At 35.9% G+C, this 27575-nt stretch overlaps 1 protein-coding gene across 1 annotated transcript; it reads left to right on the top strand.

Annotated features, from left to right (window-relative positions):
* Positions 1-489: 489 nt before the first annotated feature.
* Positions 490-27388, top strand: LOC128551690 (uncharacterized; the record flags this gene model as incomplete). The annotated part of the gene is made up of 3 exons (XM_053532598.1): positions 490-599; positions 22984-23220; positions 26816-27388. Coding segments are annotated over exons 1-3 (844 nt in total), but the record flags the coding sequence as incomplete, so codon positions are not given.
* Between the last annotated feature and the right edge of the window lie 187 nt (positions 27389-27575).

The following is a 27575-nucleotide window of genomic DNA, read 5'->3' on the forward strand; positions in this document are numbered from 1 at the left end:
GTTTTATTTGTCAATAAAATTAAGATCTTATTTACATTTTATGTAATTTCTTTTCCCCTTTCAAATCCTCTAAAGAGGCATGGGATGTAACAACAGTATAGACGTCCTACACAGATAAATTTATAGTCCCAATATCATTATGTCGAACTTGGATACGTTGATGCAATTTTTACATTCCCTTGGATATAGAGGTAAGGGTATTTGACTGTAATTGGAATCTTAAAACTAAGAAGGTAAAAAGATAAATGCATGTTCATATTTACTTGTGAAATATAAACTGTTTCTTTTTACAGAAACGAGATTTGAAATTGTGTGTAATAGTAGTATCACTACAGACTTATCACCAGATTATGTGTTAATTTGTACATTTAAATGTTTCTGAAAAACTACTTCAGACCAGGATAATCCTGGTGCTGAAGCTTTTCCTGCCATGTGAATAAGATTTTATTGCAAACTGTGTAATAGTACTCTTATTTATATTATTTTGCAGGAAAAGGTTGAGAAATGTGAACTTGCCCTTTATAATGCTGTTATCAACAGTCTATCTCTTGCTGAAAGGGAGGGCATGAAAACTATTGCAGTGCCAGCAATAAGTTCAGGTTTGTTTTATTGGATTCTGTCTGTATTTCCTCCCATCAGTCACAACTACTTACTGCAACTTGTGCAATCTATCAAACTCATTTGTTTGACAATATTGCAATAAATGTGTTAAAAAACAGTGTTAAAATACTAGTTTTGGGAATTTTATTAAAAATTTCCCAGCAGATTGATTTATACAAAAAGCTTACTTGTTGATTAATCCTGAATCAGATAATGTTTTAATTAAAGCCATACTTTTAAACAATGATTAATGACAACATATATCAATCTGTTCATCAATGTGTGAAGTTGATTTTAAGGTTTGCCTACAGTCTGAATTCTACAACTGGACCAACTGATGATCTCACTAAAATTGTGGTGTTTTTTATCCTTAAAAATTCCTTGGTGTTGTTAGCTCACCTGAGCCAAAGGCTCAGGGTGTGCTATTGTGGTCATTCAACATCCAGCATCTGGCGTCCATCCAGTGTCCGTCCATACTTTCCTTTAAACAACATCTCCTCCCAAACCATAAGGCCAATTTTGATGAAACTTTACAGGGATGATCCGTGGGTAGTGTTCTTTAGAAATTATTCAAAGAGGGTAGGATTAGAAATGAGGACTGTAACTGTGTTCCACATGCTGATAATAAACATCAGAATTTCCTTGTAAAAAGTTTTTCAGATAAAACTACTGATTGTTTACTTCTTCTTCTTCTTCTTCTTCTTATTCTTCTGCTACTACTACTACTATTCATATTTTATGAAACCACGGTACCATATTCAGATTATCAAGATAATCGGAATTAATAGGGATTAAATAAAGATATTATTATGCCCCCCTTTGAAGAAGGAGGGGTATATTGTTTTGCAGATGTCTGTCTGTTGGTCGGTCGGTATGTAGACCAATCCGTTTCAGGATAATAACTAAACAACACTTAGGCCTAGGATCATGAAAGCTGATAGGAAGGTTGGCCGTCACCAGCAGATGACCCCTATTTATTTTGAGATCTGTATGTCAAAGGTCAAGGTCACAGTGAACCTGAACAGTGAAACGGTTTCCGGATGATAACTCATGAACGCTTAGGCCTAGGATCATGAGAGTTGATAGGGAAGTTGATCATGACCTGCAGATGACCCCTATTGATTTTGAGGACAGTATGTCAAAGATTAAGGTTACAGTGACCAGTAACAGTAAAACGGTTTCCGGATTGTAACTCAAGATTGCTTGGGTCTAGGATCATGAATGTTGATATTGAGGTTGTTTATCACCAGCAGATGACCCCTATTGATTTTGAGATCAGTAGGTCAAAGCTCAAGGTCACAGTGACAAGGAACAATAAAACGGTTTCCGGGCAATAACTAAAGAACGCTTGGGCCTAGGATCAGGAAAATTGATAGGGAGGTTAATGATGACCAGTAGATGACCCTTATTGATTTTGAGGTCATTAGGTCAAAGTTCAAGGTCAGATTGGCCAGAAACAATTTGATAGTTTCTGGACGATAACTTGAGAATGCTTGGGCCAAGGGTCATCAAAGATGAAAGAGAGGTTCATCATGACCAGCAGATGACCCATTTAGATTTTGAAGTCAGTAGGTCAAAGGTCTTGGTCACAGTGACAAGGAACAGTATAACGGTTTCCAGGCAATAACTAAAGAAAGCTTGGGCCTAGGATCAGGAAAATTGATAGGGAGGTTGGTGATGACCAGCAGATGACCTCTATTGATTTTGAAGTCATTAGGTCAAAGTTCAAGGTCACATTGGCCAGGAACAATATAACAGTTTCTGGACAATAACTTGAGAATGCTTGGGCCAAGGGTCATGAAAGATTATAGAGAGGTTCATCATGACCAGCAGATGACCCCTTTAGATTTCGAGGTCATTAGGTCAAAGTTCAAGGTTACAGTGACCCGGAAAATTTAAACCGTTTCCAAACAATTACTTGAGAATGCTTGGGCCTAGGATCATGAAATTTGATGGGGAAGTTGGTCATGACCAGTAGATGACCTCTATAGATTTTGAGGTCAGTAGGCCAGAGGTCAAGATCACATTGACCCGGAACAGTTAAACTTTTTCCCAGGGATACCTTGAGAATGCTTGGGCCTAGCATCTATATGTAATACAGTTTGAGAATGATTCATTAAGTTTATATGTTGAAAGAAAATGAAAGTATGAAAATGATCCATTAAGTTTATATGCTGAAAGGGATGAAAGCATGTTTCTGTCATCTGGAATGTGCAGTAATTTTTACTAATATCTACTGATAGTAAATCTTTGGGCTGGTATAACTTCATAAGTAAAATATTTTTACGTATTGTATTGATGATTGCTATTGATAACATAAATACATTAAGAAAGCAGAAAATGAAAATTCTCAAAATCTTGAAATTTTACTTCATGATTTTTTTTCGCTTAGACTTTAAAGACAACAAATTTGAAATTATGAAGTTTTTTCATAAGCGGAAAAATACAAACACTAGAAACAGCATATAATATTCCTCTAAAAGTCAATACCATTTGTCCTATATTTAAAATCACTTGAAAACACGGTGATATGTTAATTCATAGCAGCCGTGCAACTAAAATTGTAATTTTATCGTTGAATGAAGAATGGATGCCATACTTGTTTTCCAGCAGAATTTCATCAGTTTTACCATGCATGCAATACTTCAAATGAAATATAATCAATTATATGTCTTTACATTGTGGAAAATTAAATTACAAAATAGTGATCTTCACTTTTATACTTATCACATAATAATTATGCACACAACAAATTTCCTAAGCAGTCAGTTGATATTGTTTTACATTTTTGTTAATAATGCATGTATTTACAAGATATTTCACATAGGTACTGAAGCTGATAATTGTTTTATTTTTGGTCGACTCACGACCAACGTAACCACATAAGGATGTTCCGACCAATTAAACATATTTTGCATGTGCAGAGCTTGTGCACCAACATGTAAGTAAGTAAGTAAGTAAGTAAGTAACGTCTTTATTTAATGAGGCTAACGCATTCGGTTTCCTGATCTTCCATGCGGGCCTCAACATATACACAACATATATACAGTCAACATAATACACAATATATATACAGTAAACAGTAGGAAACATAATAAAAATGAAATATTTGAAGTAATGATTTTTATCAATTCATCACTAACAGTTTAGATATTAAGATGATTATATAATGCAAAAATTTAGTTAGAGAATTGCCACTGGACGTTTGAAATTTCCTAAGAGTGTCAGAATTTAGAATTTGTGTTGGAATGTCATTCTATATTTTTGGACCGGAGTAAGTAAATGACTTTCTAAACAATTCTATTTTTGGTTTTGGTATAATTAAGTTTGAATTTTGTACAGATCTTAGGTTTAAGTTGTGCCTGTGATTAACTGTTTTGAATGTATTTTTCATGTAAAGTGGAAATAATGGTTCGTTTATAGATTTATACATGAGAATTGACTTCTTGTACATAATTCTTTGGTCAAATGACATCCAATTTAGTTCTTTAAATAATTCATTTGAAGAGGTATCGAAACTTTTGTCTAAGATTATTTTGGCAGCTCTCTTTTGAAATTTGATAATGTCTGAAAGTAATTCATTGCTGCAGTTTCCCCAAATAGTGCAACAGTAGTCCAAGTGAGGCAATATCAGGCCTAAGACCACAGTTATTTTTACTATATGTTCTATATAGGCACTGGACACTATAGCAATTTTGCATGCATTCCAACCCCTATAAAAATACCTGAACTCAACAGAACTATCCAAGAGAAATAATTCCAGCCACAGTAAACATTGGGTTGACCGGCTCTTTTTTCCACCATTTTGAACCAAATCACATGCGTATGAAGAATACTCTCTAGATGGCCGCAAACAGGCAAAACAGGCCCTATCAAAAAGTCATGTTATGCATATTCTGACATTTGCACTCTGTCAAATTGTACATGTACCTACTATTTCATATCTCCTCTATTAAATCATGCCATTTATTGCAGGTCTTTCACTCAAAAATTCACCAATATTCACCATCAAACAGAGGAACTATTTTCCGCGTAACCACTTCCGTATTGTGGTCAACCAAGGGCAAATAACTGTGGTCTTGTGCCTATTTAGACCTATTTTTCTCTCCAAACTAAAAAATATTTTACCAGTATAATCTCAGATGTATAGCAAATTAAATCTGAAAGTTACACCTTTGTTGAACTATGCACTAAAATTTGACAGCTTCCAATGTTACACATGGTATCGGTCAAATGTGAGCAAAAAAAAAGTTCGCGTACTTTTCAGATGAAAAAAATGCAAAATTCTATAACTTTTTTGTTTGATGAGATTTTCATCCAAAATAAAAAACAGCATGTTTCCTTAATATACATCTATCCAAATTAAGAGCCACTTCAAGTCTGATTACAATATCACTGTTCCAATTTTAAGGAAAACTATTCATATTACAAAAAGCACGTCAAAACGCGGAGTCTACTCACACGAAAAAGTAAAATGTGAACTAAGAAAAGTCCTGTAGCTGTCAAATTTGCCCTTTTTAAGCAGCCCAGTATGTGGCAAATATGAGAATGAATAGCTTTTGTACATATATGTGTCATATACTTTTCAGTGATCATTCATTTATGGCTACCCTAGGTAAAATGAGCCAAACAGCTCTGAAAAATCCAATATATGAGCTTACTAAAAAGCTTATGAGTCTTTCTGGAATGAATATTTCACTCAAATCTTACAGTTTACAGGCATTCAGTGCACTCTGTAAATGAAACATGCACACCATGACCATTTACACTGCACAAAATCTTAACACTGTGTATCACAGCTGAGCATTCTGGCAAAACAGCCCCTATCTCTATAAAGAATGATTTTAATGTACATCACTGCCTGCTGAATGTTCCAAACTGACTTAATTTCAGCAAAAACCTAAATAAATATCAACCTGAGAAAATACAACTGGTGCTCCTAATTTTTCCTGTGACTAATATCAATGGAAGTGACCCTTCGTGTGACTGAACCAGGATCTTCTGTGTGACTGGAAGGCCTTCGGCCGAACAACATCTGAAATACGAGTCGAGCTAGTCATAATTTCTTAGAATGAATACTTAATCAGTTTACATGATTGTATGTATGTGCAAACTATATTTCAAAACAATCTGACTGCAAAGAAAGTGTGAAATGCTAAAAAGTGCCCCTCAAAGCAACTTTTCTATGAATATTTATATCACAGTCTCCTTTCCCCATTCTGAAACTGTCATAATGTAATATTAAACCTCAAATTCAAGTCTTATGTAAGTAAAATGTGTCATAACAAACAGTCTGAATAACAAAACTATCAATCACAAAGCAGTCTGTCCAGTTTCCTTGCTTTACTGACTGCTAGATCTGAAGCAATGTTTACTATTTTCAGGTGAAATTAGCTACAATCAGAACTGAGTATTCACACTGGGAATACAGCTTACTGCATCAACAATTATGAACAAATTCCTGTCCAATTTCATGGTAACTGATTATAAATGTTATCTCACTACCACACATGATTTAGAAAGTAGTCATTATGGCAAAACTGGCTGAAATAATGTTATTCCACTACAATTCTATTTTCTGGCTTTTTTCCGCTTGCCGATGCAATTTAACGAAGTCTATTAAATTTTACAAAATCACAGAAAGTACCTGATTTTGATTAAAAGCATCTAAAATGGAATTATTTACCCATTCACAACACCGAACAACTGTCTTTGGTCAAATCTGAGAAGCTGTAGACATATATGTACAAAGGCGGTCAATCCCCGTCTATGCGACAAACTTCACATTGTCCGAGCGCTCTCATTTCAGGTTTTTAGGTACTAAAAGTGTAAGAAATCCAACAGAATAAGTAAATATACAATTCAGGACCTCAGATATGATGATTTATGCTCGATAAAACATTAAGGAAACCAATATGCAAGTCTAGTGTGTGAAAATCTGCCTGTTTTCCTTCAAAATCAATTAAAATATGCCAATTTCAGGCCTAATCTGTCCAATTTTCAAGCCCTTGAACTGATTTTTCTTGCACAGATTATGATTACACATATTTCACTATTCAGACTGTGTGTACTGTGTAAATTCAAGTAACCAAAAGAGCAATTTTATGTAAACAAGAATAGAAAAAAATACATATCTGACTTTAGGTCAGATTTCCTCAGTCGCAGCTCAAATTTCTAAAAAATCAAAAAATATCACATCGCGGCATTTGAAATACCCCATTTTGTTTTCCGCATACCGGTTTCAAACAAAGAACTTATAAAAATGCATTTCATGCAAGAAAACCTGCAAAATTAGAAAAATCCAGAAATATGTAAACTGAAAGTAGGATTTTTCACAAGTTTCAAGTGCATGTATACTTTTTATCCAAACTGAAGCAATTTCAGCAAATGTAATGATTAATCTAAATATTTACCAGATTTCTATGCCTACCAGCCATTTACTGTCAAAATTTCAGCCATATAGATTGAAAAATAACAAAAATATTGACAATTTACTTTCTGACATTTTACACTATATCAGGCCTAAGACCACAGTTATTTTTACTATATGTTCTATATAGGCACTGGACACTATAGCAATTTTGCATGCATTCCAACCCCTAAAAAAAATACCTGAACTCAACAGAACTATCCAAGAGAAATAATTCCAGCCACAGTAAACATTGGGTTGACCGGCTCTTTTTTCCACCATTTTGAACCAAATCACATGCGTATGAAGAATACTCTCTAGATGGCCGCAAACAGGCAAAACAGGCCCTATCAAAAAGTCATGTTATGCATATTCTGACATTTGCATTCTGTCAAATTGTACATGTACCTACTATTTCATATCTCATCTATTAAATCATGCCATTTATTGCAGGTCTTTCACTCAAAAATTCACCAATATTCACCATCAAACAGAGGAACAATTTTCCGCGTAACCACTTCCGTATTGTGGTCAACCAAGGGCAAATAACTGTGGTCTTGTGCCTATGTAAGGCGTAACAAAAATAATTGTTTGTTTCCGGTGGCCCGACCTGCCCTATTTTTTTACCGCCGACCCTAAACTTTTTTAGTGGTAAAATCGGGCCGCATATTTTTGCAAATAAGTATATTTTTATTTTTATAGCTCTTTGCACGAATGGTCTACTCCACCGAGCGGGCGAGTGGTTTTTACGTGGTAACTTTACCAAATTGAGAAATTAATACATCAGGCAAAATTACCTGGATTGACTGGAATTTACCCGCGAATCGTAAAAATATCAAAACGTCATGCTGGTAATTTTCCATTCCACAAACACGTGCGCCCTATCGTAATATCTTATTTACATCGCGGTTACTTTTGACACAATAAACGCGCGTGGTGCATTCATTTTTCAATGTAATCGCTTCAAATTTTCAACACCGCTTGAGAACTAATACAGTTTGAGTTCTATAACAATTTTAATAAGATATCGACAGGAATGTAGGCAAAATTCTTTAAAAATGATCAGATTTTCATATAATGTTTTGTAAAATTTCAAACAGCGCGATCTTGATTATTTACTTCTTTCTTAAAGTAAATAAATGGTACATACTATGGTAATAAAATTCAGACTCTTGACCAGAATGTACAAAAAACACAATTAAAAAATCTTAATAATGAAAAAGCGCAGCAATTTAAATACATGGAGTAAAACGATTTTTGGCAAACAGATTTCTGTTAGCACGGCAGAATAGGTTACGTGACCTCGTGAACGTAAATAGAAATGTGGTTTTAAAATAAAGCAGTATGATGTTGTTGCGGATTTTAATAAGTTTTAAATTATTCATAGTACATGTATTTTTTGACACAACACTTTGTTAGATATTCTTTTCAAACAATAATGTAAATTCCTTGAGGGCAAATAGGTCACAGAGGTAGGCTATCCACTATCATCGTTCACGACACATTTACATGTCAGTTTATTCGGGATATTGCACATTCGCTTTTAAAAAAAGATAAAGAAAAAACTTTTTTATTGATTTCTTCTCAACAATTTAAGGAATCATTAAAGTACGATCAGACAGTGATGTGTCACATGGCGCGAAAACATAACGTAATGCCATGACAATCTGGTGCACTATACCGCTTTGATCTCCACTTCAGATGCCATGATACCGACACACTTCTGTTAGCTCTTAGAGGGGGTGTTAATTAATGATGAAAACCAGGCTAATTACTTAGTTTATCATCAGAATAATTACCGATAATTATTAATGTATTTTCACTTTTAACACGGGTCGACGTCGGGTGGATGATGATTATTGTGTCCATATTTTGGGACACTTTTCAAAATAATTATTTTTCGGGATAACAGATTGCTACAGTCTTCCATTTTTAATTATTTTAGAAATAAGTCCTGTTTCTTTGAGTCATATGAAGTTATGACGTCTACAACATCACAATTTATGTGATAGAATTGGAGGTCCGCTAAAGTCTGAGCAGCTCTCCTAGATTTCAGCAGTTGGTGACCTGCTGAAAAAAGTTAAGGTCGAGGCCTGCAGAGTCTTGAAAGTCAGTTTTAGATGGGATTTACAGGGTTTTCCCTAGCCCCAAAAAAGGTGGTAAATTTACCACTTTTCGAGGTCCATGTCCCCCTTTTCTTAGCAAAGGTGGACATGAGTTTTCCCAAAAAAACAATTTTTCAAATTAATTAAAAGTTAATTTCAATCAATTTAAACTATTAAAAGCCCAAAAGAGTATCAAAGTATTCCAGCAAATCCTAACATGTCCCCCAAAATAGTCTCTTTTTTCCAGAAAAATAAATTTGGGGGGACATGATGTCCCTCAAAATAAATTTCCTAGGGAAAACCCTGGATTTATAGTAGTAAGACGTTGAATAACCACTTGCAGCTTTATTAATTCACAATTTGGGCATACCAGTCAAAACTCCATTGTCTAGCATTTCCAGTTAATCCAGAATTTTAGACTGGGGTAGGGGGTGATGGTATTAATCTCAATGCAGATCAAAGATGCAAATCATATTCCTGGCCAGTGTGCTTTTACTTGGTTTTAGTTTGAAATATAAAAGTTGGTTGTTGAATAATATTCAATATTAAAATTATTATTTAAAGAGAGAATCCACAGCAAGATTTCATTCAAGTTTCATGTTTAATCAAATATAAACCATGTTCTCCGCAAGTAATTACCAACTTCTCCACATGAATTAGCGGCGGAGAATGAATGATATAGGACACAACGATCCTATGACCACTTGATCCGTAGATCGACTGCTCTACCTATTGAGCTAATCAGATGGGCTACTCTGGAAATGAAAAAACAACAACAACAAAACACAAACATAAAGCATATATTTATTTCATAATATTTAAATACACAATCAAATGGCATTTTATATTGCTAAAACATCATCAAAGTCATTGTACATTCAGGTGTAAATCAAACATAACAATAGGATGCATGTTTATAAGGTTTATAATCTCCCTGTTTGAAACTAGGGTGGTGTTAGGTTTAAAAAAAAAAAAAAAAAAAAAAATGCCTACCTACCTACCCTATTTTTTTTGGCCATGTCACTGGAAACAAACAATTTTTTTTGCCTAAGGCCTAAGCATTAAAGAATAGATTTCTGCACGTGTTAATAAACACTTCTTGCATTACTGACATGTAATCAGAAAATCACATATCATTGTAAAACTGACACAAGAGCAATGCGCCCGGGATGTCGGAATTTTACAACAAAATTCAAAATCTCTCACTTCAATGAATTGTACTTAGGTTGAATTTCGTAAAAAGAGCGAGGATGGTAGATAATCAACGATTGAAGTTTCATGTAAACGGAAGTAAGGTTGAAAATGGAAATAACCATAAAAGTAACAGATTGCATTGCTCTTATGTCAATTTCACAATGATATGTGTTTTTAGCTCCACTATTTTGAGAATATAAGGGTGGCTATTCTACTCACCCCGGCATCGGCGTGACCTTTCTTGGATAAAGTTTTTCATCAACATTTGTTAGCTCACCTGTCACAAAGTGACAAGGTGAGCTTTTGTAATCGCGCAGCGTCCGTCGTCTGTCCATGCGTGCGTGCGTAAACTTTTGCTTGTGACCACTCTAGAGGTCACATTTTTCATGAGATCTTTATGAAAATTAGTCAGAATGTTCACCTTGATGATATCTAGGTTAAGTTCGAAACTGGGTCACGTGCGGTCCAAAACTAGGTCAGTAGGTCTAAAAATAGAAAAACCTTGTGACCTCTCTAGAGGCCATATGTTTGTATGGATCTTCATGAAAATTGGTGAGAATGTTCACCTTGATGATATCTAGGTCAGGTTGAAACTGGGTCACGTGCCTTAAAAAACTAGGTCAGTAGGTCAAATAATGAAAAAACCTTGTGACCTCTCTAGAGGCCATACTTTACATTGGATCTGTATGAAAGTTGGTCTGAATGTTCATCCTGATGATATCTAGGCCAGGTTCGAAACTGGGTCATGTGCCATCAAAAACTAGGTCAGTAGGTCAAATAATAAAAGAACTTTGTAACCTCTCTAGAGGCCATATTTTTCATGAGATCTTCATGAAAATTAGTGAGAATGTTCACCTTGATGATATCTAGGTCAATTTCAAAACTGGGTCACATACCTTCAAAAACTAGGTCAAATAATAGAAAAAACCTTAAGACCTCTCTAGAGGCCATATTTTTCAATGAATCTTCATGAGAATTGGTCAGAATTTTTATCTTGATGATATCTAGGTCAGGTTCAAAACTGGGTCATATGAGCTCAAAAACTAGGTCACTATGTCAAATAATAGAAAAAATGACGTTGTACTCAAAACTGGGTCATGTGGGAAGAGGTGAGCGATTCAGGACTATCATGGTCCTCTTGTTAGCTCACATGTCACAAAGTGACAAGGTGAGCTTTTGTGATCGCGCAGCGTCTGTCGTCCGTGCGTGCGTACGTCCGTAAACTTTTGCTTGTGACCACTCTAGAGGTCATTTTTCATGGGATCTTTATGAAAGTTGGTCAGAATGTTAATCTTGATGATATCTAGGTCAAGTTTGAAACTGGGTCACGTGCGATAAAAAACTAGGTCAGTAGGTCTAAAAAATAGAAAAACCTTGTGTCCTCTCTAGAGGCCATACTTTTCAATGGATCTTCATGAAATTTGGTCTAAATGTTCATCTTGATGATATCTAGGTTGTTTTCGAAACTGGGTCACGTGCGGTCCAAAACTAGGTCAGTAGGTCTAAAAATAGAAAAACCTTATGACCTCTCTAGACCATACTTTTCAATGGATCTTCATGAAAGTTAGTCAGAATGTTCATCTTCATTATGTCTAGATCAAGTTCGAAACTGGGTTACGTGCCTTCAAAAACTAGGTCAGTAGGTCAGATAAAACAAAAACCTTGTGACCTCTCTGTAGGCCATACTTTTCATGGGATCTGTATGAAAGTTGATCTGAATGTTCATCTTGATGATATCTAGGTTAAGTTCGAAACTGGGTCACGTGTGGTCAAAAACTAGGTCAGTAGGTCTAAAAGTAGAAAAACCTTGTGACCTCTCTAGAGGCCATATATTTCATGAGATCTTCATCAAAATTGGTCAGAATGTTCACCTTGATGATATCTAGGTCAAGTTCGAAAGTGGGTCATGTGCCTTCAAAAAGTAGGTCAGTAGGTCAAATAATAGAAAAACCTTGTGACCTCTCTAGAGGCCATATTTTTCATGGGATCTGTATGAAAATTGGTCTGAATGTTCATCTTGATGATATCTAGGTCAAGTTTGAAAGTGGGTCACGTGCCTTCAAAAACTAGGTCAGTAGATCAAATAATAGAAAAACTTTATGACCTCTTTAAAGGCCATATTTTTCATGGGATCTGTATGAAAGTTGGTCTTAATGTTCATCTTGATGACATCTAGGTCAAGTTCGAAACAGGGTCATGTGCGGTCAAAAACTAGGTCAGTAGGTCTAAAAATAGAAAAACCTTGTGACCTCTCTAGAGGCCATACCCTTGAATCGATCTTCATGAAAATTGGTCAGAATGTTCACCTTGGTGATATCTAGGTCAAGTTTGAAATGGGTCACGTGCCTTAAAAAACTAGGTCAGTAGGTTAAATAATAAAGAAAACCTTGTGACCTCTCTAGAGGCCATACTTTTCATGGGATCTGTATGAAAGTTGGTCTGAATGTTCATCTTGATGATATCTAGGTCAGGTTTGAAATTGGGTCAACTGCGGTCAAAAACTAGGTCAGTAGGTCTAAAATCAGAAAAATCATTTGACCTCTCTAGAGGCCATATTTTTCAATGGATCTTCATAAAAATTGATCTGAGTGTTCAACTTGATTATATCTAGGTCAGTTTAGAAACTGGGTCACGTGCAGTCAAAAACTGGCCAGTAGTATAAAAATAGAAAAACCTGTGACCTGCTAGAGGCCATATTTTTTCATGAGATCTTCATAAAAGTAGTGAAATTTTTTCACCTTGATGATATCTAGGTAAAGTTAAAAACAGGTCGGGTACCTTCGAAAACTGGGTCAATAGGTCAAATAATAGAAAAACCTTGTGACCTCTCTAGAGGACCATATTTTTCAATGGATCTTCATGAAAATTGGCACATTTTTTTTCTTGATAATATCTAGGTCAAGTTCAAAACTGGGTCACTGAGCTTAAAAACTAGGTCACTATGTCAAAAACTGGGTCATGTGGGAAGAGGTGAGCGATTCAGGACCATCATGGTCCTCTTGTTTTATAAATACCAACCAAAGTATGCATAAAGACAGCACAGTAAGGTTTATTCTTTATACAAATGTTATTATATACTTATTGCATATCACAGTCATGTTTGTAATACAATATCATTACAATGATGCTTACAAATGGGAAAATATCTGGTTTCATATTTACATTTGTGAACTTTTTTCAATGAAAAATACTCTTAAAAAAGATTATTTTATTTAATTTTGAAAAAAGTCTTTCATAGAATTTTTCCTATTTTCCTTGTGTATAATTCCTTGTGTATAAACAATTGTTTTGTGAAAATAAAAATGGCGAAAAAGTATAGGTCACCAGGCTAAATTTTATGTTACGACCACTTGAATGCAACATCCATTTAGACGAAAAAATGGCCTGAACTTGACCAAATTGATGACATGTATATCTGCTAGAAGTTAAAAAAAGTTTTAAAGTTTGAAGTCTTAAATCTTTCTATAATTGAATACTATATAATCTGAAAGGTGATATTGTCTTATCAGTACTAAGTCAATTGTCTTACATTATATGAACAACACTGTCTTTGTACTAAAATGCGCTGTGAAAACACAACCACAAAAATTGACCCCCTATCCAAGCATTTTTGTGATGGATGGGGTTTATTATCGGAGTATGGCCAGAGGCCGAAATATACAAGCATATCACTTCAGTGACCCATGAGATTGTCACTCTTTAAAGGTCAAGAAAATGACCTGTCACATGACCACTATCATATAAAAAGCACTGACCGTGTGCACTTTTCATAATTTTTAAAGATAGTTTATGTTGTCTAGTTTAACCAAACTTTCCATGATCTATGTTCTAAATTAGGCCCGCATTTTTTTATTTTCTGGTTTACAGGAGATTTTTCAAAAAGTTTGGGTCAGGGGGGACAAATAAAAATAAAAATAAAAATCCCAGTTTTGAGCAGTCGGCCAAATAAATAAAAATAAAACGTCCAAAAGGATATAATTTTTTTATTTTTTGTACACCCCAGAAAACAAAAGCTTGCAAGCTTAAATTGCATACACACTCACAAATGAACTATTCTGAACTGGTTTATATCTCATCTCAGTATACTGCTGTTTTCTTTATGTGTAGCTTGTATGAATAATGCAATTTTCAAAGTCACCAAAGATATGTATTATTTGTGTTTTTGTATGTATCTATTTTGTAGTAAAAATATACTCGTGGTTTTTCATGATAAAATATACAGATACCACAGTTGACATATCATAAGAACATTGCATAATGTTTATCATATAAACACGAATAAAAACTGCTATTAGAATGGGGTTATGCAATGACTACTTTAGGTCTGCATCCTGCATACATGCATATTAATTGGCCTTAGATGCAAAGTCTTAAAAGACAGGCATTGTCATACTAGAAAGCCAAAATTACAAATTGATAAACTGGCTTTAAAATTAAATGGCTTTGGTTAAGTTTCAGTGGCTTGAATATTGTTTTATATTTTGCCGATTGTCAGTGCCACCTATATTGTACGACAAGTCAAAACAATCTCAATGGTTCAGCTGAAATGTGTACAAAATAACAACCATATTGGCTGATGTTTAAACAACAGTATCGAATATTTATAAGACTCACTGAGATGGGACTTGGACTTAGTAAGTTATGAGTCCGAAAAAATATTTATTACTGGATATGTCATTATGTGTTCCTCAGTGTCAAAGGCACATGTGACATAATTATAGTGTCTGAATGTTTGTCCAAAACATACTTTCAAAGGGTCTTCTTACAGTTTTTATCGGTATACTTCAAGTGAACAGGACTCATGAGAATATTGCTGAAAGTTTCATGTTTGATAATTATCTTTTGAGTTACAGTACCTGGCTAGAACTTTAGTCAAACTAATTTGACATGATCCTAGGAAATATTGAGATAATCTTTTCATATGAGCAATATCTCCACTCGGATAAGATTGCCTGTCAAAAATATTAAACAACCATTAATCTGACTGTCCAGTTATTTTGACTACATGTACATGTAGTTTGAATTTTTTTATCTCATGTATCTTTATCAAGCATTTGCAGGGACATGTGTCATTTTACATTGAAATTGCACTTTGTTTTGAACAGAACTACTGAAAATTATGGTATTAGTTATTTTTTCTTCTCCAACCCCTAACTTGGCCTAAGACTTCAAAGAAAAAAAAATGTTTAGCAAGTTGATACTCACTTTTGCTCTTCCATTTTGCCATTTCTTTGGTTTCTTTCCTTTTTATCAAGTGTGGTATTTTTCTGACAGTCCCACATGAATTTGATCGTTGTCCAATTATAATATACAGACAACAAATCTCGTACATGTGATACGCCAGATTTTTCAACATCTGGACAGCGTTGACAGTGAAGGTCATTTTTCGTATGTGATTATTCCTAATGTTGAGCTTTAGGTTCTGTAATTTCTACTCAGATCCAATTTGCTTACAATACTTGTTATCTCTGCAAACTTATTCCAAAATTATTGTCTGTTAACTTGTATATTTTTCCTATTTAATTTCACACAGTTTACATTCGTGTAGGCCGCCATTTTTCATGCGTCTGCTGATCTTGATTAAAAACCTCTACCTTACAGTTAAACATTTATTTTTGGCAGCAGCAATTATGGACGGTCGGCGGATAAAATGAAAATAAAAGTACTGAAAATGACTTTTATTTTTATTTTGTTTTGTCAAAAAATAGGGTCGGCGCTCCCGTAAACCAGAAAATTAAAAAATGTTGGCCTTAGTTTTTAACCAGCGTGCCATTGTACTGGTTGTAACTCAGTGTGGGGTATCACAAGATCAAAATAATCTCTAAACCAAAGGTATTTTTTGAAGAACATGAAAAAAAGTCCTAACATAATAAGATATGGAATTTGGACATAGCCTATCATATGACAAATGAAAAGTGTTAAATAATTATGTAGTTAACAATCAAAGGAAAGACTTGTGAACACTCTTGAGGCTACAGTTGCGACCAATATTTATGAAACTTGGTCAGAATGATTGTCTTGTTGATTTCTAGGTCAGGTTTGAACCTGGTTCATGTAGTGTTGTGACACAATCTTTATGAAACGTGGCAAGAATGTTTATCTTGATGATTTCTGGGTCAAATTCAAAACTGGATCATATGGGGTCAAAAACCAAGTCAGTAGGCTAGATCAAAGGAAAAGCTTGTAAACATTCCAAAGGCGCAGTTATGACTCAGTCTTTATGAAATTTAGTCAGAATATATGTCTTGATGATCTCTAGGTCAAGGCTGAAACTGGGTCATGTGGGGTCAAAAACTAGGTCAGTAAGCAAGGTCAAAGGAAAAAGTTGTGGACACTCTAGAAGACACAGTTGTGACTCAATCTTTATGAAACATGGTCAAAATGTTTGTCTTGATGATCTTTAGGTTAAATTCAAAACTGGGTCGTTTGGGATGAAAAACTAGGCCGGTAGGCCAGATCAACTCTGGTGAGTGATATAGGGCCATCATGGCCCTCTTGTTTTAAGCTCACTTGTCAGGTAGTGACATGGTGAGCTTTTGAGATCGCCCTTCGCCCTTCGTCCATCATCCATCGTCCATCTATCCGGCCACAATTTCAGTGTGAACACATTTTGTGATCAGCTTTAATAAAACTTGCACCCAACTTGTATGGGCATAACATCTCGGTTCCTTTCGAAAACTGGCCAGATCCCATCATGGTGTTAGAGTTATGGCCCCTTATAGGGGCAAAACTTTCCATTTGACTTGTGAAAATGATAGAGACAACATTTTGCAGTCAACCTTAATCAAACTTGGATACAACTTGTATAGGCATAATATCTCGAATCTGCCATTTATGGCTTGTCAACACAATAGAGACCACATTTTGTGATCAGCTTAAATAAAACTTGCACACAAGTTGTATTGGCATAATATCTCGGTTCCTTTGGAAAACTGGCCAGATCCCATCTTGGGTTCCAGAGTGGCCCCTTAAAGATAAAAATTTGCTAATTTTGGCTTGTGAACACAATAGAGACAACATTTTACAGTCAACTTTATTCAAACCTGCACACAACATGTATTGGCATAATATCTCTGTTCTTTTCTAAAACTGGACAGATCCCATCATGGGTTGCAGAGTTATGGCCCCTTAAATGTCCAAAATTTGCTGTTTTGGTTTTTGCAGCCATATGGAGACTTCATTTATGGTTAGATTTGATACAAACTTGCAAAATATCTTCAACAACAACAAATCTTGGATTCCATGATGAATCTGTCAGATCCAATCATAGGTTCTGGAGTTATTTTATAGCTGATTACCTCCCCTGATTTCGTTTAAAATGGATATATATCAGTAAGTACTTACAGAACTCATTTGAAATTTCATTATTGTCTTTAGTTGGACTCAGACAATCAGGGTAGATAACTATGGACTGATTTTATGTCAAATTACCTCTCTTTATTTAAAATGGGTATGACTCCATAACTAATGAAGATATCTTATTTCATTTATGCCATCAGATGGACTTGGACATTCAATGAAGATACATATTGACTGCATTTATGACAAATTACCTCCCTTTTATTTTTTATGTAAATGAATATACCTAGCAGCTTCTAATGAGATTTGTTTGAAACATTATTTATGTCGTCCATGGTAAGAAATTTCTACTTTTACTTACCTTTGTAATATATTGTTGTAAAGGCTTGTACTTTGCATCTTCTACATGCATATACCAATGCATGATAACCTCCCCTGATTTTAATAAAAATGGATTTATCTCAGTAAGTATTTATAGGACTCATTTGAAATTCCATTTTTGTCAATATAGTTGGACTGAGACAATCAGGGTAGATAACTATGGACTGATTTTTTGTCAAAATACCTCCCTTTGTTTCAAATTAAAATGGGTGTATCTCAGTAACCAATGAAGATACTGATTTAATATGTCATTTGTGCCATCAGATGGACTCGGACAATCAGGATAGATAACTTTTGACTGAATTTGTGACAAATTACCTCCCTTTTTTATGTAAATGAATATAACTCAATATCTAATTAGATTGGTTTTGAATGTTATTTAAGTCTTCCAGGGTAAGGAGTAGTCATGCTAGAACAAATATGCAGCATTTGAGCCTAGGACCCTCAAACTTGGTATGGTGATTGGCCCTGACTAGTATGTAACCCATAGGTCTGTTACAAGAAAATATTTATACTGATGATATTTAATGTGTATGCCTATGTGATCTATGTCAAAACTTGGTCTTATCATTAAGAGCAATGGTACTCAGGTGAGTGATATAGGGCCATTGTGGCCCTCTTGTTGTAATTTACTGCCCTGTCATCCTAGACATAACTTACTGGGTCCAGGAGATATTTTGTTAGCACACATCAGTTTTTAGCTCGACTATAATACGAAGTATAAGGAGAGCTATCCTACTCACCCCGGCGTTGGCGTCTTTCCGCGTCCCCACCTTGGTTAAAGTTTTTTAACAATTTCTCTTTTTTCAACTTATCTCTGTAATTACTTGATGGATTTGATTCAAACTTGAAATACTTATTCCTCATCATCATCCACATCATCTGAGATAAGGGCCATAACTCTGGCACCAATATTTCATGAATTATCCCCTTTTTAGCTCACCTGTCACAAAGTGACAAGGTGAGCTTTTGTGATCGCGCGGCGTCCGTCGTCCGTCGTCCGTCCGTGCGTCCGTGCGTCCGTGCGTGCGTCCGTAAACTTTTGCTTGTGACCACTCTAGAGGTCACATTTTTCATGGGATCTTTATGAAAATTGGTCAGAATGTTCACCTTGATGATATCTAGGTCAAGTTCGAAACTGGGTCACGTGCCATCAAAAACTAGGTCAGTAGGTCTAAAAATAGAAAAACCTTGTGACCTCTCTAGAGGCCATATATTTCACAAGATCTTCATGAAAAGTGGTCAGGATGTTCAGCTTGATGATATCTAGGTCAAGTTCGAAACTGGGTCACGTGGGGTCAAAAACTAGGTCAGTAGGTCTAAAAATAGAAAAACCTTGTGACCTCTCTAGAGGCCATATTTTTCATGAGATCTTCATGAATATTGGTCAGAATGTTCACCTTGATGATATCTAGGTCAAGTTCAAAACTGGGTCACGTGGGGTCAAAAACTAGGTCAGTAGGTTTAAAAATAGAAAAACCTTGTGACCTCTCTAGAGGCCATATTTTTCATGAGATCTTCATGAATATTGGTCAGAATGTTCACCTTGATGATATCTAGGTCAAGTTTGAAACTGGGTCACGTGGGGTCAAAAACTAGGTCATTAGGTCTAAAAATAGAAAAACCTTGTGACCTCTCTAGAGGCCATATTTCTCAATGGATCTTCATGAATATTGGTCAGAATGTTCAGCTTAATGATATCTAGGTCAAGTTCGAAACTGGGTCACGTGGGGGTAAAAACTAGGTCAGTAGATCTAAAAATAGAAAAACCTTGTGGATCTCTAGAGGCCATATTTTTCATGAGATCTTCATGAAAATTGGTCAGAATGTTCACCTTGATGATATCTAGGTCAAGTTCGATACTGGGTCATGTGGGATCAAAAACTAGGTCAGTAGGTCTAAAAATGGAAGAACATTGTGACCTCTCTAGAGGCCATATTTCTCAATGGATCTTCATGAAAATTGGTCAGAATGTTCACCTTGATGATATGTAGGTCAAGTTTGAAAGTGGGTCACATGCGGTCAAAAACTAGGTCAGTAGGTCTAAAAATAGAAAAACCTTGTGACCTCTCTAGAGGCCATATATTTCACAAGATCTTCATGAAAATTGGTCAGGATGTTCACCTTGATGATATCTAGGTCAAGTTCGAAACTGGGTCACGTGGGGTCAAAAACTAGGTCAGTAGGTCTAAAAATAGAAAAACCTTGTGACCTCTCTAGAGGCCATATTTTTCATGAGATCTTCATGAATATTGGTCAGAATGTTCACCTTGATGATATCTAGGTCAAGTTCGAAACTGGGTCACGTGGGGTCAAAAACTAGGTCAGTAGGTCTAAAAATAGAAAAACCTTGTGACCTCTCTAGAGGCCATATTTTTCAATGGATCTTCATGAATATTGGTCAGAATGTTCACCTTGATGATATCTAGGTCAAGTTCGAAACTGGGTCACGTGGGGTCAAAAACTAGGTCAGTAGGTCTAAAAATAGTAAAACCTTGTGACCTCTCTAGAGGCCATATTTTTCATGAGATCTTCATGAATATTGGTCAGAATGTTCACCTTGATGATATCTAGGTCAAGTTTGAAACTGGGTCACGTGGGGTCAAAAACTAGGTCATTAGGTCTAAAAATAGAAAAACCTTGTGACCTCTCTAGAGGCCATATTTCTCAATGGATCTTCATGAAAATTGGTCAGAATGTTCAGCCTGATGATATCTAGGTCAAGTTCGAAACTGGGTCACGTGCCTTCAAAAACTAGGTCAGTAGATCTAAAAATAGAAAAACCTTGTGACCTCTCTAGAGGCCATATTTTTCATGAGATCTTCATGAATATTGGTCAGAATGTTCACCTTGATGATATCTAGGTCAAGTTCGATACTGGGTCATGTGGGATCAAAAACTAGGTCAGTAGGTCTAAAAATAGAAAAACCTTGTGACCTCTCTAGAGGCCATATTTCTCAATGGATCTTCATGAAAATTGGTCAGAATGTTCACCTTGATGATATGTAGGTCAAGTTTGAAACTGGGTCACGTGCGGTCAAAAACTAGGTCAGTAGGTCTAAAAATAGAAAAACCTTGTGACCTCTCTAGAGGCCATATTTTTCAATGGATCTTCATGAAAATTGGTCAGAATGTTTACCTTGATGATATCTAGAACAAGTTCGAAACTGGGTCACATGGGGTTAAAAACTAGGTCAGTAGATCTAAAAATAGAAAAACCTTGTGACCTCTCTAGAGGCCATATTTTTCATGAGATCTTCATGAATATTGGTCAGAAGGTTCATCTTGATGATATCTAGGTCAGGTTCGAAACTGGGTCACGTGGGGTCAAAAACTAGGTCAGTAGGTCTAAAAATAGAAAAACCTTGTGACCTCTCTAGAGGCCATATTTTTCATGAGATCTTCATGAAAATTGGTGAGACTGTTCAGCTTGATGATATCTAGGTCAGGTTCGTAACTGGGTCATGTGCCGTCAAAAACTAGGTCAGTAGGTCGAAAAATAGAAAAACCTTGTGACCTTTCTAGAGGCCATATTTTTCACGAGATCTTCATGAAAATTGGTGAGAATGTTCACCTTGATGATATCTAGGTCAAGTTTAAAAGTGGGTCACGTGCCTTCAAAAACTAGGTCATTAGATCAAATAATAGAAAAACCTTGTGACCTCTTTAGAGGCCATATTTTTCAATGGATCTTTATGAAAATTGGTCAGAATTTTTTATCTTGATGATATCTAGGTCACATGTGCTGAAAAACTAGGTCACTTTGTCAAATAATAGAAATAACGACGTCATACTCAGTTCAACACTGGGTCATGTGGGGATAGGTGAGCGATTCAGGACCATCATGGTCCTCTTGTTTCACTTACATTTTCAGGTTAAAGTTTTGATGCACTTCCACTCTATCTCTGTTATTACTGAATGGATTTGATTCAAACTTAAATAAGTTGTTCAACATCATCGCCCACATCATATGACACAAGGTGCATAACTCTGGCACCATTTTTTCATGAATTATTCCCCCTTTTTACTTAGAATTTCAGGTTAAAGTTTTGGTGCACTTTCACTCTACCTCTGTTATTACTGAATGGATTTGATTCAAACTTAAAATAGTTGTTCAGCATCATCACCCACATCATATGACACAAAGATGCATAACTCTGGCACAATTTTTCATGAATTATTCCCCTTTTTACTTAGAATTTCAGGTTAAAGTTTTATGCACTTTCACTCTATCTCTGTTATTACTGAATGGATCTGATTCAAACTTAAACAATTGTTCAACATCATTACCCTTATCATATGACACAAGGTGCATAACTCTGGGACCAATTTTTAATGAATTATTTCCCCTTTTTACTTAGAATTTTAGGTTAAAGTTTTGATGCACTTTCACTCAGTCTCTGTTATTACTGAATGGATTTGATTCAAACTTAAAATAGTTGTTCAGCATCATCACCCACACCATATGACGCAAGGTGCATAACTCTGGCACCAATTTTTCATTAATTATTCCCCCCTTTTTACTTAGAATTTTAGGTTAAAGTTTTGATGCACTTTCACTCTGTCTCTGTTATTACTGAATGGATTTGATTCACACTTAAAATAGTTGTTCAACATCATCACCCACACCATATGACACAAAATGCATAACTCTGGCACCAATATTTAATGAATCATGCCCCTTTTTGCTTAGGATATACTTATATAGTGTTTTGGTACATTTTATCTTTACCTCTCTTATTACTTTAAGTTGATATTTTTGACATAGACTCAGGCTATTGTGCAATATCTTCATCCGCAATTGGAGTCATTGAACACTCCAGTGACAGCTCTAGTTTCCTCAGATGTGCCCAGTTTCACTATCCAGCATCGAAATAGTCGAGCGTGCTGTCTCCTGTGACAGCTCTTGTTCCCTTTCCTTTGTTCAAATGCCTTGTAAGTGATTCATTACAGTCAATGTTATCAATTTTCATGATAATGTTTTCTTTCCTGTAGGCATATTTGGTTGTCCAGCAGAGTTATGCTGTGTTCAATATGGAAAGGCTATCCTTCATTACAGCCAGTTGTCAAAAGATCCATTGAGAGAAATACATTTTGTTGACAAAAACTTGAACATAATTTCGAATATACAAGAAGCATTTGCAACTATGATACCAGGAGAGAGAAGTGTTTACAAGCCAGCGGATGCTAGAAAGCAGACAGCTAGAGACCAAAACAGAAGAAAAGATAAAGGTTTTTGATTATATATTAATAGATTAGGTAAAATCCTTAACTTTAGACAAAGGGGCTTCACGCAACAAGCACTTTAAAATCTTGACTTGAGGTGTGATCTGACTTTCAGGGCAGAATTCAGAAAGAATAACATGTTGATAATTGTTAGTGGGATTCGACTGCAGATGGCCTATCTTTATCACCCCTCTAGTCTCGGCCTGAATGAGTTTACAGCCTTTTGTAACATGAATTTATTATACCCCTACAAAGGGTGTTTAGGAGTGAGCTTGTCGGTCCGTCTGTCTAACCCTAACCCTAAGGTCTGTTGGTTTTCATGGTTTCCGGATGATAACTCACGAAAGGCTTGACCAATTTAAATAATTTTTGGTATGCAGGTGCAACATCAGAAAATACAGGTCAGATCTGTGTTTGGGGTCAGTAGGTCAAAGGTCAAGGTCACAGTGACCCTGAACAATTAAATGGTTTCCAGATGATAACTTGAGAACACTTGGACCTAGAATCATATATTTTGGTATACAAGTGTATCATCGTAAAATAAAGGTCATTTTCAACTTTGAGGTCAGTAGATCAAAGGTCAAGGTCACAGTGACTCAGAACAGTTAAAAGGTTTCTGGATGTTGACTTAAAAACGCTTGTGTCTAGGATCAAAATTTTTTTTACACAGGTGTCTCATCATGAAATGCAGGTCGAATTTTACTTTGAGGTCAGTATGTCAAAGGTCAAGGCCACAGTGACTTGGAACAGTTAAACGGTTTTCGGATGATAACTTTAGAATGCTTTGGTCTAGGATCATAATTATTTGTACAAGGGTGTAACATAATAAAATACAGATCAAGTTTAACTTTGAGGTTAGTAGGTCAAGGGTCAAGGTCACAATGACGCAGAATAGTTAAACAGTTTCCGGATGATAACTTGAGAACGCTTGAGTCTAGGATCATGAAAATTAATGGGGAGGTTGGTTATGACCAGCAGATGACCCCTTATGATTTTGAAGTCAGAGGGTCACAGGTCAAGGTCATAGTGACCCAGAACATTTAAAATGGTTTTCGGACAATGATTTTAGAACACTTTGGAATAAGGTAACAAAACTTATTAGGGAGGTTGGTCATGACCAGCAGAGGACTCCTATTGATTACAAGTTCCAAAGGTAAAAGGTCAGAGTGATCTGGAACATTGAAAAATTTCCGGACAATAACTTGAGAATGCTTAAGATGAGGATCTTGAAACTTCATAGGGATGTTGATCATGACTAGCAGATGGCTTGTATTGATTTTCAGGTCAGTAGGTCTGCTTAGTTCTGTGACAAGGCCATAATGTTGGGGTATAATTCTTCACTCCTGTGACAACTCTAGTTTATTTTGTTGGATTATCATCACATCAACATAATTACAGGTCATATGGCAACTTTCCAGCTTTGATTATGGAGGAAGAACTCAGGTGCCCCTTTGTGCATTATTTCTTCATGAGCGAGCACCTGGGTACAACCACCGACCTTACGAAATCAGCTGGATGACTTCCTCTCATAGATGAGAGGCAGGTGATTTGATATCAGCGATGTTAACCACACTGCCACAGAGGCTCCTGTTTGTAACATGAAAATGAATGCTCCAAAGGTGCACACTGTCAACTCCCCAGTCTTTAATGCATTTTGATATGTTTTTAGCTCACCTGTCACGAAGTGACAAGGTGAGCTATTGTGACCGCTTGATGTCCGTCGTGCGTCGTCTGTCATGCATCAACAATTTCTAAAAAAAATCTTCTTCTTGAAAACCACTGGGCAGAATTACACCAAACTTCACAGGAATGATCGTTGGGTGGCCCCCTTTCAAAATTATTCAAAGAATTTAATTCCATGGAGAACTCTGGTTGCCATGGCAACCGAAAGAAAAAACTTTAAAAATCTTCTTCTCAAAAACCAGAAGCCCTAGAGCTTAGATATTTGATGTGAAGTATTGCCTAATGGACCTCTACCAAATCTGTTCAAATCATGACCCCGGGGTCACTTGATTTTACATAGGAAAATCTTAAAAAATCTTCTTCTCAAAAAGCAGAAGCCCTAGAGCTTAGATATTTGACATGTAGCATTGCCTAGTGGACCTCTACTAAAGTTATTCAAATCACGACCTCCGGGTCAAAATTGACCCCGCCCCAGGGGTCACTTGATTTTACATATGAAAATCTTCAAAAAATTTCTAAAAATAAACCAGAAGGCCTAGAGCTTAGATATTTGACATGTAGTATTGTCTAGTGGACCTCTACAAAATTTGTTTAAATCATGATCCCCGGGGTCAAAATTGACCCCGCCCCAGGGGTCACTTGATTTTACATAGGAAAAACTTTAAAAATCTTCTTCTCAAAAACCAGAAGCCCTAGAGCTTAGATATATGTCGTGAAGCATTGCCTACTGGACCTCTACCACATTTATTCAAATCATGACCCTGGGGTCAAAATTGACCCTGCCCCAGGGGTTACTTGATTGTACATAGGAAAATCTTAAAAAATCTTCTCCTCAAAAAGCATAAGCCCTGGAGCTTAGATATTTGACATGTAGCATTGCCTAGTGGACCTCTACTAAATTTGTTCAAATCATGACCCCGGGGTCAAAATTGACCCCGCCCCAGTGGTGACTTGATTTTACATATTAAAATATTAAATTTTTTTCTAAAAATAAACCAGAAGGCCTAGAGCTTAGATATTTCACATGTAGCATTGCCTAGTGGACCTCTACAAAATTTCTTTAAATCATGACCCTTGGGATCAAAATTGGCCCTGCCACTGGGGTCACTTGATTTTACATAGGAAAATCTTAAAAAATCTTCTTCTCAAAAACCAGAAGCCCTAGAGCTTAGATATTTGACATGTAGCATTGCCTAGTGGACCTCTACTAAAGTTGTTCAAATCATGACCCCGGGGTCAAAATCGACCCCGCCCTAGGGGTCACTTGATTTTACATATGAAAATCTTCAAACATTTTCTAAAAATAAACCAGAAGGCCTAGAGCTTAGATATTTCACATGTAGCATGGCCTAGTGGACCTCTACAACATTTGTTCAAATCATGAGCCCCGGAGTCAAAATTGACCCTGTTTCAGGGGTCACTTGATTTTACATATGAAAATCTTCAAAAGTTTTCTAAAAATAAACCAGAAGGCCTAGATCTTAGATATTTGACATGTAGCATTGCCTAGTAGACTTCTACAAAATTTATTCAAATCATGACCCCCGGGTTCAAATTGGCTCTGCCCCATGGGGTTACTTGATTGTACATAGAAAAATCTTCAAAATTTTCTAAAAAAAAAACAGAAGGCCTAGAGCTTAGATATTCGACATGTAGCATTGCCTAGTGGACCTCTACAAAATTTGTTCAGATCTTGACCCCCCCCAGGGTCAAATTGACCCAGCCCCAGGGTTACTTGATTATGCGTAGGGAAATCTTCATAAATTTGCTAAAAATAAACCAGAAGGCCTAGATCTTAAAGCTTTAGCTAAGAAATTTGTTCAAGCAAGCAACTCTACTCAGATGAGCGATATAGGGCCATCATGGCCCTCTTGTTGTTTAGTAGGTATATTAGTTACGTAGAGATATTTTGTTTCAGGTGCTCAAGATGGACAGAAGCATAAGACTTTAGATATTGAAACTGCTAGATCTGAAATAAAAAAAAAGGGTTACCCTCAAAGTTTGAACAGTAATGATAGCAGTCATAGAGAAAAACCACTTCCACAAGGATATCCCTATATTAATTTTGAAAAGCCTCCTGGACATTTCCAAGAGTCTTTTGCTTGCCATCTTGGTCAAGGACAGGTGGTTTATGTATACTCAACAAATTTATTAACTTTGCAAAAGATTGAGATGATTGCATGTGGGGATGTCCCCAAAGGGAACGGACATGGCGCTGTCACAAAAAAGCTGATTGAAATGGGAGGGAAAGAGTATAAGAAAGCTAAAGAGAATGCTTTCAGATCAAAATTTGTTACCAATGGAAGTGTGGTTATCTGTAATGGTGGTAACAACAACTTCAAATTTGTTGCTCATGCAATTTTGACTCCATGGAAAAAGTCAGATACAGAGAAGGAGAGAAGGAAAGCTGTAACCTCAATATTTACAGAGATATTTGATGGGATGAAGCAGTGCAAATGCCATTCATTAGCTTTACCTCTTTTAGGCACAGGTATGTCAATGTTTAACTCACTTGAGCAAAAATCACTCACTCATAGTGAGCTTTTAAGATCGATTGATGTCAGTTGTCTACAATTTCTTTAAAGAACATCTCCTACAAAAACAGTTTAAAATTATTTTTCCACAAATATCCATTGGGTCTTATCCTTAGTTATGGAGCAGTCAGGAACTGCATACTT

This window comes from Mercenaria mercenaria, unplaced genomic scaffold (assembly GCF_021730395.1).
Source record: "Mercenaria mercenaria strain notata unplaced genomic scaffold, MADL_Memer_1 contig_156, whole genome shotgun sequence".
Taxonomy (NCBI): domain Eukaryota; kingdom Metazoa; phylum Mollusca; class Bivalvia; order Venerida; family Veneridae; genus Mercenaria; species Mercenaria mercenaria.